Below are 14,346 nucleotides of genomic sequence, written 5' to 3'. Positions count from 1 at the left end.
CAAGGCTCGAGGTAGTTGACAAAAGCGTATAACATTAAATGCAAAGCTGTACGGAACACGCAAAGCATTAAATGCATTCAACGGTCATCTTCTCAACGCCTATAAATATGAAGTTCTGATGAGAAGCAAGGTTAACGATCCTGAACAAAGACAATTCAAATTAACTTGCTGAAACGCTGTTCAAATCAAAACTCAGAATTTTCATCTTCATCAAAGCTCACTACATTGCTGTTGTAATATATTAGTGAGATTAAGCTTAAACAGTAAGAGAAATATCACAGTTTGTGATTATAGCTTTTAAGAAGCATTTGTAAACTCTTGAATAGATTACATTAAGTTGTAAGGAACTAGAGTGATCGTGTGATCAGTATACTCTAGGAAGTCTTAGCAGTTGGCTGAGCAGTTTGTAACTAGAGTGATCAGGTTGATCAGAATACTCTAGGGAAGTCTTAGGAGTGAACTAAGCCTAGAGTGATCGTGTTGATCAGTAGACTCTAGAAAAGTCTTAGAGGGTATCTAAGCAGTTGTTCCTGGAGTGATCAAGTTGTGATCAGAAGACTCTGGAAGACTTAGTTGCGGACTAAGTGGAAAACCATTGTAATCCGTGCGATTAGTGGATTAAATCCTCAGTTGAGGTAAATCATCTCTGCGGGGGTGGACTGGAGTAGCTTCGTTAACAGCGAACCAGGATAAAAATAATTGTGCAATTTATTTTTATCGTCCAAGATTTAAAGTCACACTTATTCAATCCCCCCCTTTCTAAGTGTTTTTCTATCCTTCACGCATCGTGTCCTTTATTGGAACCTTTCTAGGTAGTTTTGTTTAAAACGCTTCATATCCTTTCTAGGAACCTCTCCAGGTTAGTTTTGTTTAAGACATTTCATATCCTTTCTAGGAACCTCTCTAGGTTAGTCTTGTTTAAGACATGTCATCTCCCGTCTAAGAGCCTTTCCAGGTCAGTCTTGTTTAAGACGTTTCATATCTTTTTCAGAAGCCTCTCCAGGTAATCTTGTTTAAGACGTTCCATATCTTTTTAGAAACTTCTCTAGGTAATCTTGTTTAAGACGTTTCATATCTTTTTAGAAGCCTTTCTGGATAATCTTGTTTAAGACATATCTCAACCTCTTTAGGTAATACTCTTCAAAATTTATCCAATCTTTTTCTAAAGACACATCTTGCTCTTTCAAAGAGTTTCCTCAGTCAGTCTTCTCTAAGACAATTCTTCCCGAGCTTTGTTTGAAGCCTAATCTCCGTCACATCTGTCAATGATCCACCCTGTTCAGGAAACCTCTTCAGGTAGTCTTATGTAAGACATTACTACATCTCTCCTCAAATACAATCCGAACTAGGATTCGCAAACATCTCAAAAGGGTTAAACAAATTCAATGGGTGATAAGGAGATAAGACGTTGGAGTTATCATACATACACACTCATGTGCATACAAACAACATTTACATGCGTAAACATTCATACATCTACATTATACAAACAACGGGGTCATTCACATACGCATGATGCATACGCATTTACAAAATAATATTCTATGCAGGTAAACTTGTCCGAACTAGGGCAAATGACTCATATGGATGCAAACGAACTTGCCAGGACTATAGCAAGTAATCCTTCTGGGTTGCGCAAACTACGAGAACTTACTAAAATTTTAGTAAGTGGGGTTCATAAACTGCGAAATCTTGCTAGCACTATAGCAAGCTAATTACACAATAAACTGCGAGTTCTCGCTATGTAAGTCTCCGGCTTTAGCAGAACGATTCTCTCCTTTCACAATCTAGTACAAGGTAAATTTAGGGGTCTTCCATTATTTAATCACTCTTCGATCCGAAAAGCACGATACCCACGTATTCTCATGCCATTCGATCCAAGATAATTAAATAGGGGCAGCTGTCATATCCCAAAATTTACCCGACGCGATTCACGCCTGTTAAAATGTTTAAGGGTATTAAAATTAGGAGTCATGGGGTTTAACATACCTATTGTTAAACCCAACCTCTTATAAAACCTTTTTAAAAAAAATGGGTGTAATTAACAGTTATTTTTGGCCCAATCTTGTGGCCCATTTTATCTACCTAACTATGAGGCTTTTTTAGCTTTTATAAAAAAAAAATTGATTAATTAGTTATATATCTTTATTTCATTAGAATTATTAGTATAGTTATTGTAACTATTTTCTTAAAAAAAAGGGAATGAGTCCATTAAAATGAGATGCTATTATTATGGGTGGTTCCTATATTTTAGATTAAGTCATTATTATAATTTTTATTTTTTAATAATTATATTTATGCTCATTGGCTCGTTAGCCATATATGTATTTATATAATCATTGGCTTTATTATCAAGATTTAGCTAATATTACCTTTTCATTCAAAAAAAATTATCATTAGTGTTATTATTTTCAATTACTATTTTTCCTTATTAAAACTCACAAAAATTTAATTCAAAAAATTGTTCAATATCATTTCTTTTAAATTCTGATTATTATTACTAATATTATATTAGAAATTGATAAATGTATTTTAATTATTTTATTAAAAAAAAAAAAAAAGAATCACTCAATTGCTCCTATTTTCATGGTTCTTATATCTTCATCACATCTTACACGTAAAACCAATGGAATCCAAAGTCGCGATTTTCGGAAATCTCAGAAAATTAAAACGTTTTATTCAATCATAGCAGATTCTCACCAAGTCAATTACAGTGTAGCAAAATCCAATCTTTCCTTTCCGAATTTCAGAAATAGAGACAAAAAAGATTAATACTAAAAAAAATCTCAATACATGAATCTCAAGTCCAAATACAAAACCTGAATCAATAATTTCTGAAAAAATCAAATCAAATCCAAAATCAAAGTGTATCAAATCGAATCCTAAAAATAATTTTATCGAATTAATTTATGATTTGTAACGCAAATCAACATAATTTTCCTAATTCATTCTAAAATCTAAGACTATAAATCAGAGACCAAAAGCTAACAGAAGGGGGGATGAAAAAAGAGAGAACCGAATCTAAATACGGAGACGAAAAAAAGAGGAGGGTTAGAAGTTTCGGAGTTTATCTCCTCTTGCGATCTAGACCACAAACGCGAAATCGAAGCCCCAAAGGCTGCCGTCGATCCGCGTTAGAACCCTCTCCATCGCGCCGCTTGCATCTCGTGGTCGAACCTGGAAAAACGAAAAGGGAAAATCAAAGGGAGAAAACTCGAAGATTCGCGGTAAAGAGGTAATCCGAAAAAACGCTTAGCTTTAGGATCGATTTATGTGGTGATTGATTATTGCTTTGATTGGGTTTTTTTTTTTGGGATTTAAGGTTTGATGGGGACTGAAGTTTTTGTTTCTGGGTTGTTGTTAGTATGAATGTTGTGTGTGGAGCGAGAGAGAGGAAACAGAACGAGAGAGAAGAAACAAGAGGGGGGCCGATTTTTTTGTTTGTTCTTATGGTTTTTTTTGTTTGTGTAGCATTAACGTGGGTCAGACCTTGCTAGGCCCAACGAGATTTATGGTTCCTTCACCCCTGTTCATCGATACACCTCCCATGCTGAGACTTTGTCTTATTCTTGGGCTAGCTTGCATTAGGACTACCGCCCCAATCACTTTTAACACCCCCCTTAATTTTACTACCAAGAATAACATACACCCCCCCTGAACAAAATAAAATAAAACTTAATTAATTAATTTTGTAAAATGTTAATTGTTTAATTGTTGTTATTTAATTTAATTTTCTCCCCGACCCGACTAAATCTATTAGTCGCATTAGGCGAGAAATAATTTTGATTAATCTAATTTATTTGTTAATAATAAATTAATTAATCCTTTATTCAATTTTCTCCTCGAACCGACTATACCTATTAGTCGCAAGTAGACGAGAAATAATTTTTATAACTCTCGAGTAATTCTCTCCTCGACCCGACTAAAGCTATTAGTCGCATTAGACGAGAGATAAAAAATATATAAAATTCAAAATACATTTAATTTGCTGCCCGTGATGATCAATCTATTGATCTGAGCAATCAGCAATACCCTCAATCCGTTAGCTATATTGACCAAACCTATTGGTCACCGCATCTAACGGTGCCATATCAGGGTTGTACGCCCAAAACTTAAAACATTCAAAACACTTCAAATCAAACTACGGATTTTCATCCTAAGTCAAACTACGATAGGCCATTCAAAAAGCCTTCAAACACCTCCATAACAAATTCAAAGGCGTACAACCCTGTGCCCGAACTACGTTGACTCTGATTCTCCCTAAGGAGATACGTAGGCACTTGGATAACCAAGGCGAGTCCCCCACCCTAAAACCTCCATTCTGTCCAATCTCACTTTTCCCCCTATTCATTTCCTTAGCTATTAAACCTGAACATTTTAGCCATAAAATTTGACCTTAGATTCAAAGCCATAGGAAAGGGTTGAGGGTGCCTAACACCTTCCCTCGAACTGATTATAATAACTTACCCCGATCTCTTAACTGCGTAGGGTTTCCTATTCGCCCTTCAGAATAGGTGGCGACTCTAAATATTTATTTTTAGGGCAGGTTGCTACAAAACCCTACCACACATTGATTACATGTATTCTCCCATTTTCACTCTTAAATCACATCTCTTAGACTTCATTGATTTGAGCATTAGAATTCTAACCTTATAAGTCCTTTTCGCTTTATTGTACTGAGAGTTCTTGCCGCTGCACTAGAAGAGCTTATTCCTTTAGCATCACATATTTCTTGTTCCACCTCGGAATAGTGGCACCATTTTTGGGAATTGACTTATGATTCTCATGAATTTCCACATCAAATTCATTCAATTTTGAAAGCTACATCTCACTAACAAAAATCTCGCATGATTAGCAATGGCAAAATGTGATTTAACTATCAGATCATCTCCCATGCACCTACCTTGACATCACCTGCAAAACTCATAGCTTCCTTATTAATGAAGGATCATCTAGCAAGAAGGAATTGTACGAGAAACATTCCATAGAGAATTCATTTAAGTTGTGAAATTCTGGTATCAGATATGAGATGTCGAACGAGATGTCACGACACTATATTTGAGTTATGAACAAGTATAATCACAGCAGTAGTAATTGTGCAGAAAGTAAATAACACAACGATATGTTTACCCAGGTCAAAACAATCCTTCCTACTCTGGGGGATACCAAGCCAAGATGAAATCAATATCTGATAGTATCAATTCAAAGTTAAACAGTACCAGTTTACCCTTCTCACTTAATCACTACCCTTCCTATGATTTCTACCTAAGACTCACCTAGGTATGAGACCCTCCTCAAATCCCTTCCAGTCACAATCCCGTGACAAAATAAAAATTTAAAAGAAAAAAATAACCAGCCTACTCCTCGATGCTTCAAAGCTTACAAGGATGCAAATACTCTCCTTGCTTAAAAGCTTCGGAGATCAAACAACATTCAACACCTAAAGGTTTGTGAATGTACACAGTGGAACAAAAAATAAGGATTCCTAAACCCTAAATTAAACAATATCAGTTCCACCCCTAAACTAGGTTACAACCCTTCTGTATATAAATACTTCTATTCTGGGCAGGGCTTCAAAAATGCAGCAGTGAGGCTGCCAAAAGTCTGCTACTTGTTCTCCAAGAAATTAGGACTTCAATCCAATCTTTCCTATCATGTCTCCAATCAAAGACACCGTGAAAATATTATTGATTGAATCCAACTTGGCAAAAATATCAGCTTGATTGATTTCTTCGAATATTCTGAGCTGATTTAAAGATTCTTGTAGAAAATAATAACGCCTGATCCAATTGTCAGATCAGCTTTCTGCAGCCAGGATGTCATGACATCTTCTTCAACATGTTGATGTCTAAATGCTAAGGCATCTAACATCTCTTCCAACATGTTCTTCCTTAGTGTGTTTTAGAAAAATGCATGCCAACAATCAGAGAGCCTTCATGTTGCTTCAGAAGGAAGACCAAATAAAGAAAGATTCGTCCTAGGGTTCTGAGACAAAGAGAGGTTGAAAGGGATCCCTATTGTGATGCTTCCGTTAATAGTGACATCTCTGGTGGATAACCTTATAGTCTTAAGAATCCTTATCAACGACAAAAGCTCGTGCACATCAGGTACGTTATTGTATTTGTAGGACCCGAGCTACAAAAAAAGAACATCACACCAGATGAAGGTAGGAGTCTCCAAGCACTCAATAACTTCATCACTTACCCTTGTGGTACTAAAAAATTTCCAATTTCTATTGGAGAAGGAGGAAGACAATAATGTGTGTTTGTTTGTAGTCTCATGTAAAGTTGTATACTTTTTTTAACTAGGACGACATTTCCTCACAATATTAGATGTAGTAGCTTCAATTGTCCACCTAAAAATGAAATACCACAACTTCTTCAATGAATCAGTTATCATTCCAAATGACTTGCACATAGCCTTCCTAATTCATGAAACAGTTTCAACAAACTCCCATGCAACCGTCCTCACTCTTAGAAAGAAGTTAAAAGATACCCTTGCCGTTTCCATTGACATAGTTGATCTCAATATGCACAATTATAAAACTATGTCGGATGAAAAGCTCAACTCCCTGATGAGGACGAAAGTCACCCTGAGGCCACTTCCAAACAGAAATCTTGCCAGGTCGGTCCGGATAGGGGCCGACTTGTCAATTCATATGAATAGAGGCCTCATTGAGTGCGTAAGAGCTAACTATGGCATCTTCCCAATATCCCCTAACAAAATTCCTGATATCGACCACTTCCTTTTTGGAAGAAGCTTGTTGCTCCTTAACTTCAACCAAACACCTTCTAAAGACAAGTTTTCAAAAAGTCCGACATCATGTTCTTTCTTCATATTTTCCTTCTCCATCACTAAGCTGTTAGAGCCAAAATATCCCCACGTCCAGAAACGTTGATAAATAGTACCACAACAACCTGGTGTAGTTGGTAAGACATATTAACCATCGCCTCCCACATGGTGGTCTTGGTCAACCAGTGAAAGTAGGTATAATCTCCCTCAAGAAAACATGCTTGAACATCTTTTGAAGTTCAAGGCCCCTTGTTAAGAAGAAATTTTTGCATGGAGTAGGTGGGCAACACACTTTGGTTCCCATCACCTGATCGACCACGAGCATCATTAGCTTAGGTCTCTTTGAGGCCGATTCATGAGTTGGAGCTTTGCCATTATCCCTATTCAAGGATTCGTCCCTGTCTGCCTTCGGAAGTCCACGACCCAATTTCCCGACTTACCATAATATTTTTTTCTACAAGTCTCAAAAGATGGTTCGTTATGATTATAACACCCCATTTTCCCCTTCGAATATTATTAAAATCAGAGTTACAAAGTTTCAATACACAAATAGGATGCTACATTTTCTTCGAATAGGATGCTACATTTTCTTCTCAAAACAACGACATTTAATCACATGTAAAACAAATACATAACACTTAAATTTGGATGAACCGATAACAACATAATTTAGTCTATAAAATAAAACAACTTTTAAATTAAGCAGCAGAATCACAATTCAACTCAAATGACATACCATCTTTGTCCAACTGAAAACAACCTCAAAGCAATAAAGTACTTAGTAAAATCAACTTAAAATTCAACAATTGAATTAATAACAACAATAAAGCAACAAGCGTTCATTCCCCCGAGTGTTATATATCAGAGCGACGACACCGACTCGAACTACTGTAGGTATACAACCTTCATTCTAGATTACCTGCACGTTACCAACATATGGGTAACATTCAAACAGAATGGGTGAGATATCAAACAACATAATCAGATGTATGATAAATACTATATTATAATCAGTTCATACAAAATCACAACTTCACAGCTAATTAACAACATTTATCACAATAATATCATCAACACAATATAAAAATTATTTCATCATCACCAGGACTCAACATAAAGGTGCAACATAAAATGCGACTCGTTACAATGCACATGCATGTGGTACCAACAGGGCATGAGCCCCCAACTTATTACTGCCAATTAATAGAGGCATCAACAAGGCATAAGCCTTCAACTTTAAAATTTTGTCAATCCAAGCCAACTTACAGAGCATAAGCTCCCAACTTTAATGCTATGTATGAGACAAAATTATGAAATGCAACAATCAACAACATCAACAATTCAACACTGGCATAAGCCTACAACTTGCTTTTGTCAATCAATAGAGGCAACACAACAAAACTGATTACCACCTGCAATTCACATCATTAATATCTATATTACAACAACTTTATACAATCCACCGTCTCAACCGAAATATTCTGCTAGCTAATTTTCTACTGAAGTTACTAATATTTTCTGCTCTACTATATCAGCTAGTACTTCTATCAATCACTTCATACTAATACTGCTAGTACTTTCTTACTAAGTCTCACATTTAATTACTATATTAATTACGGTGGTGCCTTCCTGCTAATTATCTTCTGTTACTGTTACTAAAACATTCACGTGGTTCCATTACTACATTTGCTAATTATTTTCTAATAATTAGTTTTATTTTTTATTATCTACATGTGCCATATTTAAGACTATAATATAATTAGGAAATGAACTAAACTAAATACACATGGCACAAGAAGCACTAATGACTAAATGATGAGAGACACTCACCACATGGGTGAGGCTAGTGCCTCTCATCTCTATCTCTCCTAAGGAGGATTGCGCCTCTCTTCTTCTGTAGGTGTGGAGGCAGACGCCTCTCACACTCTTTTCCACTTGGAGGCATGCGCCTCTGTTCCTAATTTCATGATAGGCATTCGTCTCTCACAATTTCAGGTTCAGTAATTTTTTTTCTAATTTTTCCAGAATTCCTTCGATTCTCAGTTTCTCACTCAATTACCAATTTCAGGCCAACACAACATATAATCAGAGCAGTAAACTAACTATAATATTCCTAACATATTTTCAAACAGCCCGATTTTATCAATTGGAATATTGCAACGGTATCAAAACTTAGTCAACACCAATTTCCAGAAACAACAACTTCACAGCATTGTAACAATCAGATAGGAAAACAACAAAGATTCGGTATATTCCACAACGACAATTATATACAACAACAATTTTACACAAACCCAATCCCTACATAATATTCACCATAAACCCCATTATAGAGTCAGAACCCCACCCTTACCTCTTCGATAACTCTTCGATTGAACCTAGCTTTTGCCTCTTTTCCTCTTCTCTCTTCTCACGTTTACTATTTCTCCAATTCTTTTTCCCTTCCCTTTCTAATTAACCTAATTCTTATATTTATTTATACCTCACATGTTAATATTTCTATTGGGTCTAACTCTCACACCCCTACCTTTGCTACATACAACCATAGAAACAAGCCCACATAATTTTTCTTGTATTATTCTAATATTATTACTACTATTAATTAACTAATTAATCAACTAATAATAACATAGCAACTTATGTCAACAATTCATAATATCTCACAATTTCAACAAATAATTCAAAAACATTTAATTAAATAATTAATTAAATTAACGGGCGTTACAATGAGCATTTATGTCTTTATATCTTCATGCTTAGGATATTGTTATGCTTGTTCCCATTTTGGAATATTACTTCTCTTCATCACTTGAAGTAAATAAAATCACACTTAAGAACGATTAATTAGTCAATACATCAACTACCTTAAAAATTTGACAATATATTTATACTGATTGGTTTTTCCTTAATCACATCACCGCCAGTCCCTCACTAACTTCGTGCTTGAGGGATTGTGAACTGGAAAAACCTACATAATCTCAGAGAAGTCGTCTCATAAATCATTCGACCCTTTTATAACATGTGAACCAACCCAGACCCAACACTCGTCCTCGCCCGAGACCCAATATTTCTATCTATGGATCATAGTAGAAAGTGAGGATAATTGCACCCGCTATTATGACAGATGACTATACCTTCATTCACTTCCACTATTTGGTCAAGGTCAAGAAACCATGGCCAGGTTCATAGCCTTGCTGCTGAGACATTCATTCACTTTTTCACCAATCGAAAAAAAAAATTCTCATATGTATCTCATTGCAAACAGGGTATTCTATATTGTACCTAATACAATATGCAAATACAATAAAATAGATATGGGTCTATGCGTCATTTGATTTTAAAAGTTAATCCGATTCAGAACTGGGTTGAGCTCTGAGTTATCCATTATCCATATTGTATGAACTTGTCAGACTTTAACATGTTTAAGCAAGTAATGTTGGTCATGCTACATTATTCACTCCGTAATACTAGCCATGATTCTCTCTCTTTTGTAGTTTTGACTTTTAATTTAAAATGTTATGATCACTATAATGCAGATAGACATAGACAATTTCCACATGCCTTGAGATTCAAGCATTAATTCATAACATTATCTATACTACTATAGTTTTTTTCACTTCTCATTTTTCTACACCAAAAGGCAAAAGAAAACCAATTCATGATAGTATTAATTCACTCTAATTTTCTTTACAAAGTCAGGCTGTTTGTCTTTATCTCTGTCATAAACATGTATTTTATGTGTTAATAACCATAATGAATAAGTTTATACAACTGTAATAATTCACCAACTCTATAATAATTCATGCATTATTGTAAAATAAATAAATAAATTCATGTGTGTGTGACAGAAAGATTAAAGCCATCAAAGCCTTATAAAATTTTTAAGTCAACTTGATATTTTAAACTTATCTAGAAAACTTGTATCTTTGAAAAAATTATGATTTTGACTAAGTTTTGGTCTTCAATTATGTATGTTTATGTTATAAGATGTCAAAATTAATGTTTCATTTTAGAAAAAACGAATATAAAAAAACTTGTAATATTTTGAAAAACGGTTTTAGAAAATCTATTTTCGAAAATACAAAAAAAAAAAATCCATTTAGATAAAGCTGAAACAAACTCGCCCATACACATCAATTACATATATGTTAACCACCACCGCAAGAAACTGCTAAATCGTTAAAATTAGTTTTATAAAATTGGAAACTATAAGATCCAAAGTAGAAGGTGAGACATAACATGCAAAATAGAGTTGATTGACATTATTACTCAAAAAAGTTTATAATAAAAAATTAACAAGAACGTGTTAGTGATCTGCATGGACCATACGTAACACAAACTTTGGACTATAAATAACAAGACATTGTTTGGCATGGAAACATCAAAGCAAATGAAATAGCTTCTTACAAAAATAATAGTGTCTTAGCTTTTTCATATCTATTGTAATTGTGGCAAATTAATATTTAACATCTTTGCCAATTACTTGAAAATGGGGAGTCATAGTTACTTTATGATTTTGATAATATGTTTAGTAGCAATAGTTGGATCAAGTGATGCTCAACTACAGTTGGGTTACTATGGTAAAAGCTGCCCAAAAGCTGAAGAAATTGTTTTGAAATATGTTCATCAACATATTCCTAATGCACCATCACTAGCAGCTGCACTCATCAGACTACATTTCCATGACTGCTTTGTTAAGGTATACAATTTTTCTTCTTCATGTTCATTCTTTAAATTCATATATATTCATATTTATATTTACTTGCTATGAAGCATAGACACATATACAAAATATGACACGTAAAATTCAACGCATAACACATTTTTTTCGGAAGGATCGGTACTGCATAGTTAAGATATAAAAAATGATTATTTTGTTATGACTATAGGGGTGTGATGCGTCGGTGCTTGTGAACACAACAAAAACCAATCAAGCTGAAAAGGACGCTATTCCAAATCTTACACTTCGAGGCTTTGGTTTCATTGACACTATAAAGAGCATTATTGAAGCTGAATGTCCTGGTGTTGTTTCTTGTGCTGATGTATTGGCTTTGACTGCTAGAGACTCTATTCATGCCATTGTAAGTATTCATTTGTTTCATTCATGTCATAACAATTCATGACTACTTTCTAGTAATAAATATATATGATATGAATTTGCAGGGTGGACCTTATTGGAATGTTCCAACTGGTCGAAGGGACGGAACCATCTCTAAATCAGCAGATGTTTTTATCAGCCTTCCTGCTCCATTTCACAACCTCACCACTCTCCTAACACTCTTTGGCAATGTTGGACTTGATGCCAATGACTTAGTCTTGCTTTCTGGTATGCAAAACATTCGATTTTTCTCGCTACAAACACGGTTACGCGATAAATTGTTAATTGAACTAACCTATTTCTCAAATCAACAATTATTTCAGGCGCTCATACAATCGGTGTTTCTCATTGCCCATCAATTTCAAACAGACTATATAATTTTACCGGCAAGGGTGATCAAGATCCGGATCTTGACAGTGAATATGCTACAAATTTGAAAAAATTTAAGTGCAAGAATATCAATGATCAAACCACACTTATTGAAATGGACCCCGGAAGTCGCAATACATTTGATCTTGGTTATTTCAAGCAAGTAGTTAAGAGAAGAGGTTTGTTTCAGTCCGATGCTGCATTGCTTAAAAGTTCTACAACAAGATCAATTGTTGCACAACATCTTCAATCAAATGAAAAATTCTTTACTGAATTTGCTAAGTCTATGGAGAAAATGGGCAGAATTAATGTTAAGATTGGGAATGAAGGAGAAATTAGGAAGCATTGTGCATTTATAAATTAATAACAAAGTACCTTCTTTGTATATTAATTTTTTGGGGAGTTTTGTTATTTATTTCATCTCAATGTTGTGATGGTCTTAGCTTTGAAGGTATCCAATGATTTGGTTGTTATTATCTTTATATGGGAATATTGTTAAGTGATTCCAAAGTTTGATGGGGTGCATGGTTTTTTAGAGGAGAAAGTTTTGTTGTGGCGCACACAACTTAATAAAATATGGGGGAAATTGTCTTGCTCTTTTGTTTGTTCAAAATGTATTGTTTCTATGATTAAAATAAGTGATATTTATTTATTTATTCATTTGGATATTATTTATTCATCATATCTTAAAGTATAGGTTTCTTTTATGTAATTGAAACATGCAGATTAATTCAATTTATAAGTTATTAAAAAAATATGAAAATATATTAAATTATAGAACTCATAATCCAATAATATGGCGATATTTCGGAAATTAAAAAATGTAACATCTTTTTTTAGCTTTAGAGAAAATTATTCCAAGATATATGTTGTGAAAAACGATGTCAAGAACAAAATATAATAGGAATTAGGGAAGATAAGAAGAACACAAGAATTGGTTATAACGGCTATTCTTTTACTTTCTCTTAAAACAAGATTACAAGTTTACAAGCATAACAAATAACCTCTCTCACCCTATATTAGGATTTGCAGCTTAGCAATGACGAAAGACTAGTAGGCTATTTATATTAAAACCTAACATACTAACTAATGGGCTTTTTTCACAAGGCCCATTACACAAGCCAACTTAATAAACAAGCTAACTTAACAAATTAGGGTTTAAACACTAAAACCTAATTTAACATGCTAACAACCCTAGCATCTTCGACACAAGCAGGTGAACAATCTTCGACTTCATGCCTAATCCTGTCGAATCAAGAAGCTACCATTCGACCATACTAGAGTTCGATCCAATATCTCACAAATCTCCACCTTGGACCTAACTCTACAACGTCAAGGGAACAAACTAGCTTTCTTCATGCAGCTTTATCAACTGCATACAGTGGAAAAACTTGCAATTCGGCAATGATTTGGTGATCATATCAGCAGCATTGTCCTGAGTCGAAACCTTCAGCACTTGGACTTCTCCACGCTCGATTACTCCTCTGATGAAATGCAGCCTCACATCAATGTGCTTAGTTCGCTCATGATAGGCTGAGTTCTTCGACAGATGTATTGCACTTTGACTATCACATTTAACAATGATATCTTTACTTTGAAGTGTCAGCTCCTTAGCAAAACCTTCAAGCCACAATGCTTCTTTCACAGCTTCAGTTAGAGCAATATACTCTGTTTCAGTGGTTGATAGAGCAAAAACCTTCTGAAATGTTACTTTCTGTAGCAACCTGCCCTAAAAATTAAAATTTAGAGTCGCCACCTATTCTACCAGGGCGAATAGGAAACCCTACACAGTTAAGAGATTTGGGGTAAGTTATTATATTCGGGTCAAGGGAAGGTGTTAGGCACCCTTAACCCTTTCCTAAGGTTTTTAAGTTTAAGGCAAAAGTTTGTGGCTAAAGATGTTAAAGTTTAGGGTTTATAGCTAAGAAAATGAATAGGGTGAAAAGTGAGATTTAAAACCTAATTGAGGTTTTGGGGAAGGGGACTCGTCTTGGTTATCCAAGTGCCTAAGTACCTCCTTATGGAGGATCAGAGTCTACGTAGTTTGGGGCAGGATTGTACGCCTTAGAATTGATATGAGGTGGTTT

At 34.8% G+C, this 14,346-nt stretch overlaps 1 protein-coding gene across 1 annotated transcript; it reads left to right on the top strand.

Annotated features, from left to right (window-relative positions):
- Positions 1-11,182: 11,182 nt before the first annotated feature.
- LOC131606729 (peroxidase 3-like) lies at positions 11,183-12,912 on the top strand. Its single transcript, XM_058878882.1, has 4 exons — positions 11,183-11,491; positions 11,682-11,873; positions 11,956-12,118; positions 12,214-12,912. The coding sequence occupies exons 1-4, from the start codon at positions 11,282-11,284 to the stop codon at positions 12,621-12,623; spliced, it is 975 nt and encodes a 324-aa protein (XP_058734865.1). The 5' UTR covers positions 11,183-11,281; the 3' UTR covers positions 12,624-12,912.
- Positions 12,913-14,346: the final 1,434 nt, after the last annotated feature.

This window comes from Vicia villosa, linkage group LG5 (genome assembly GCF_029867415.1).
Source record: "Vicia villosa cultivar HV-30 ecotype Madison, WI linkage group LG5, Vvil1.0, whole genome shotgun sequence".
Taxonomy (NCBI): Eukaryota; Viridiplantae; Streptophyta; class Magnoliopsida; order Fabales; family Fabaceae; genus Vicia; species Vicia villosa.
The sequence above is the reverse complement of the archived record's forward strand: the minus strand, read 5'-3'. Positions and strand labels throughout refer to the sequence as shown.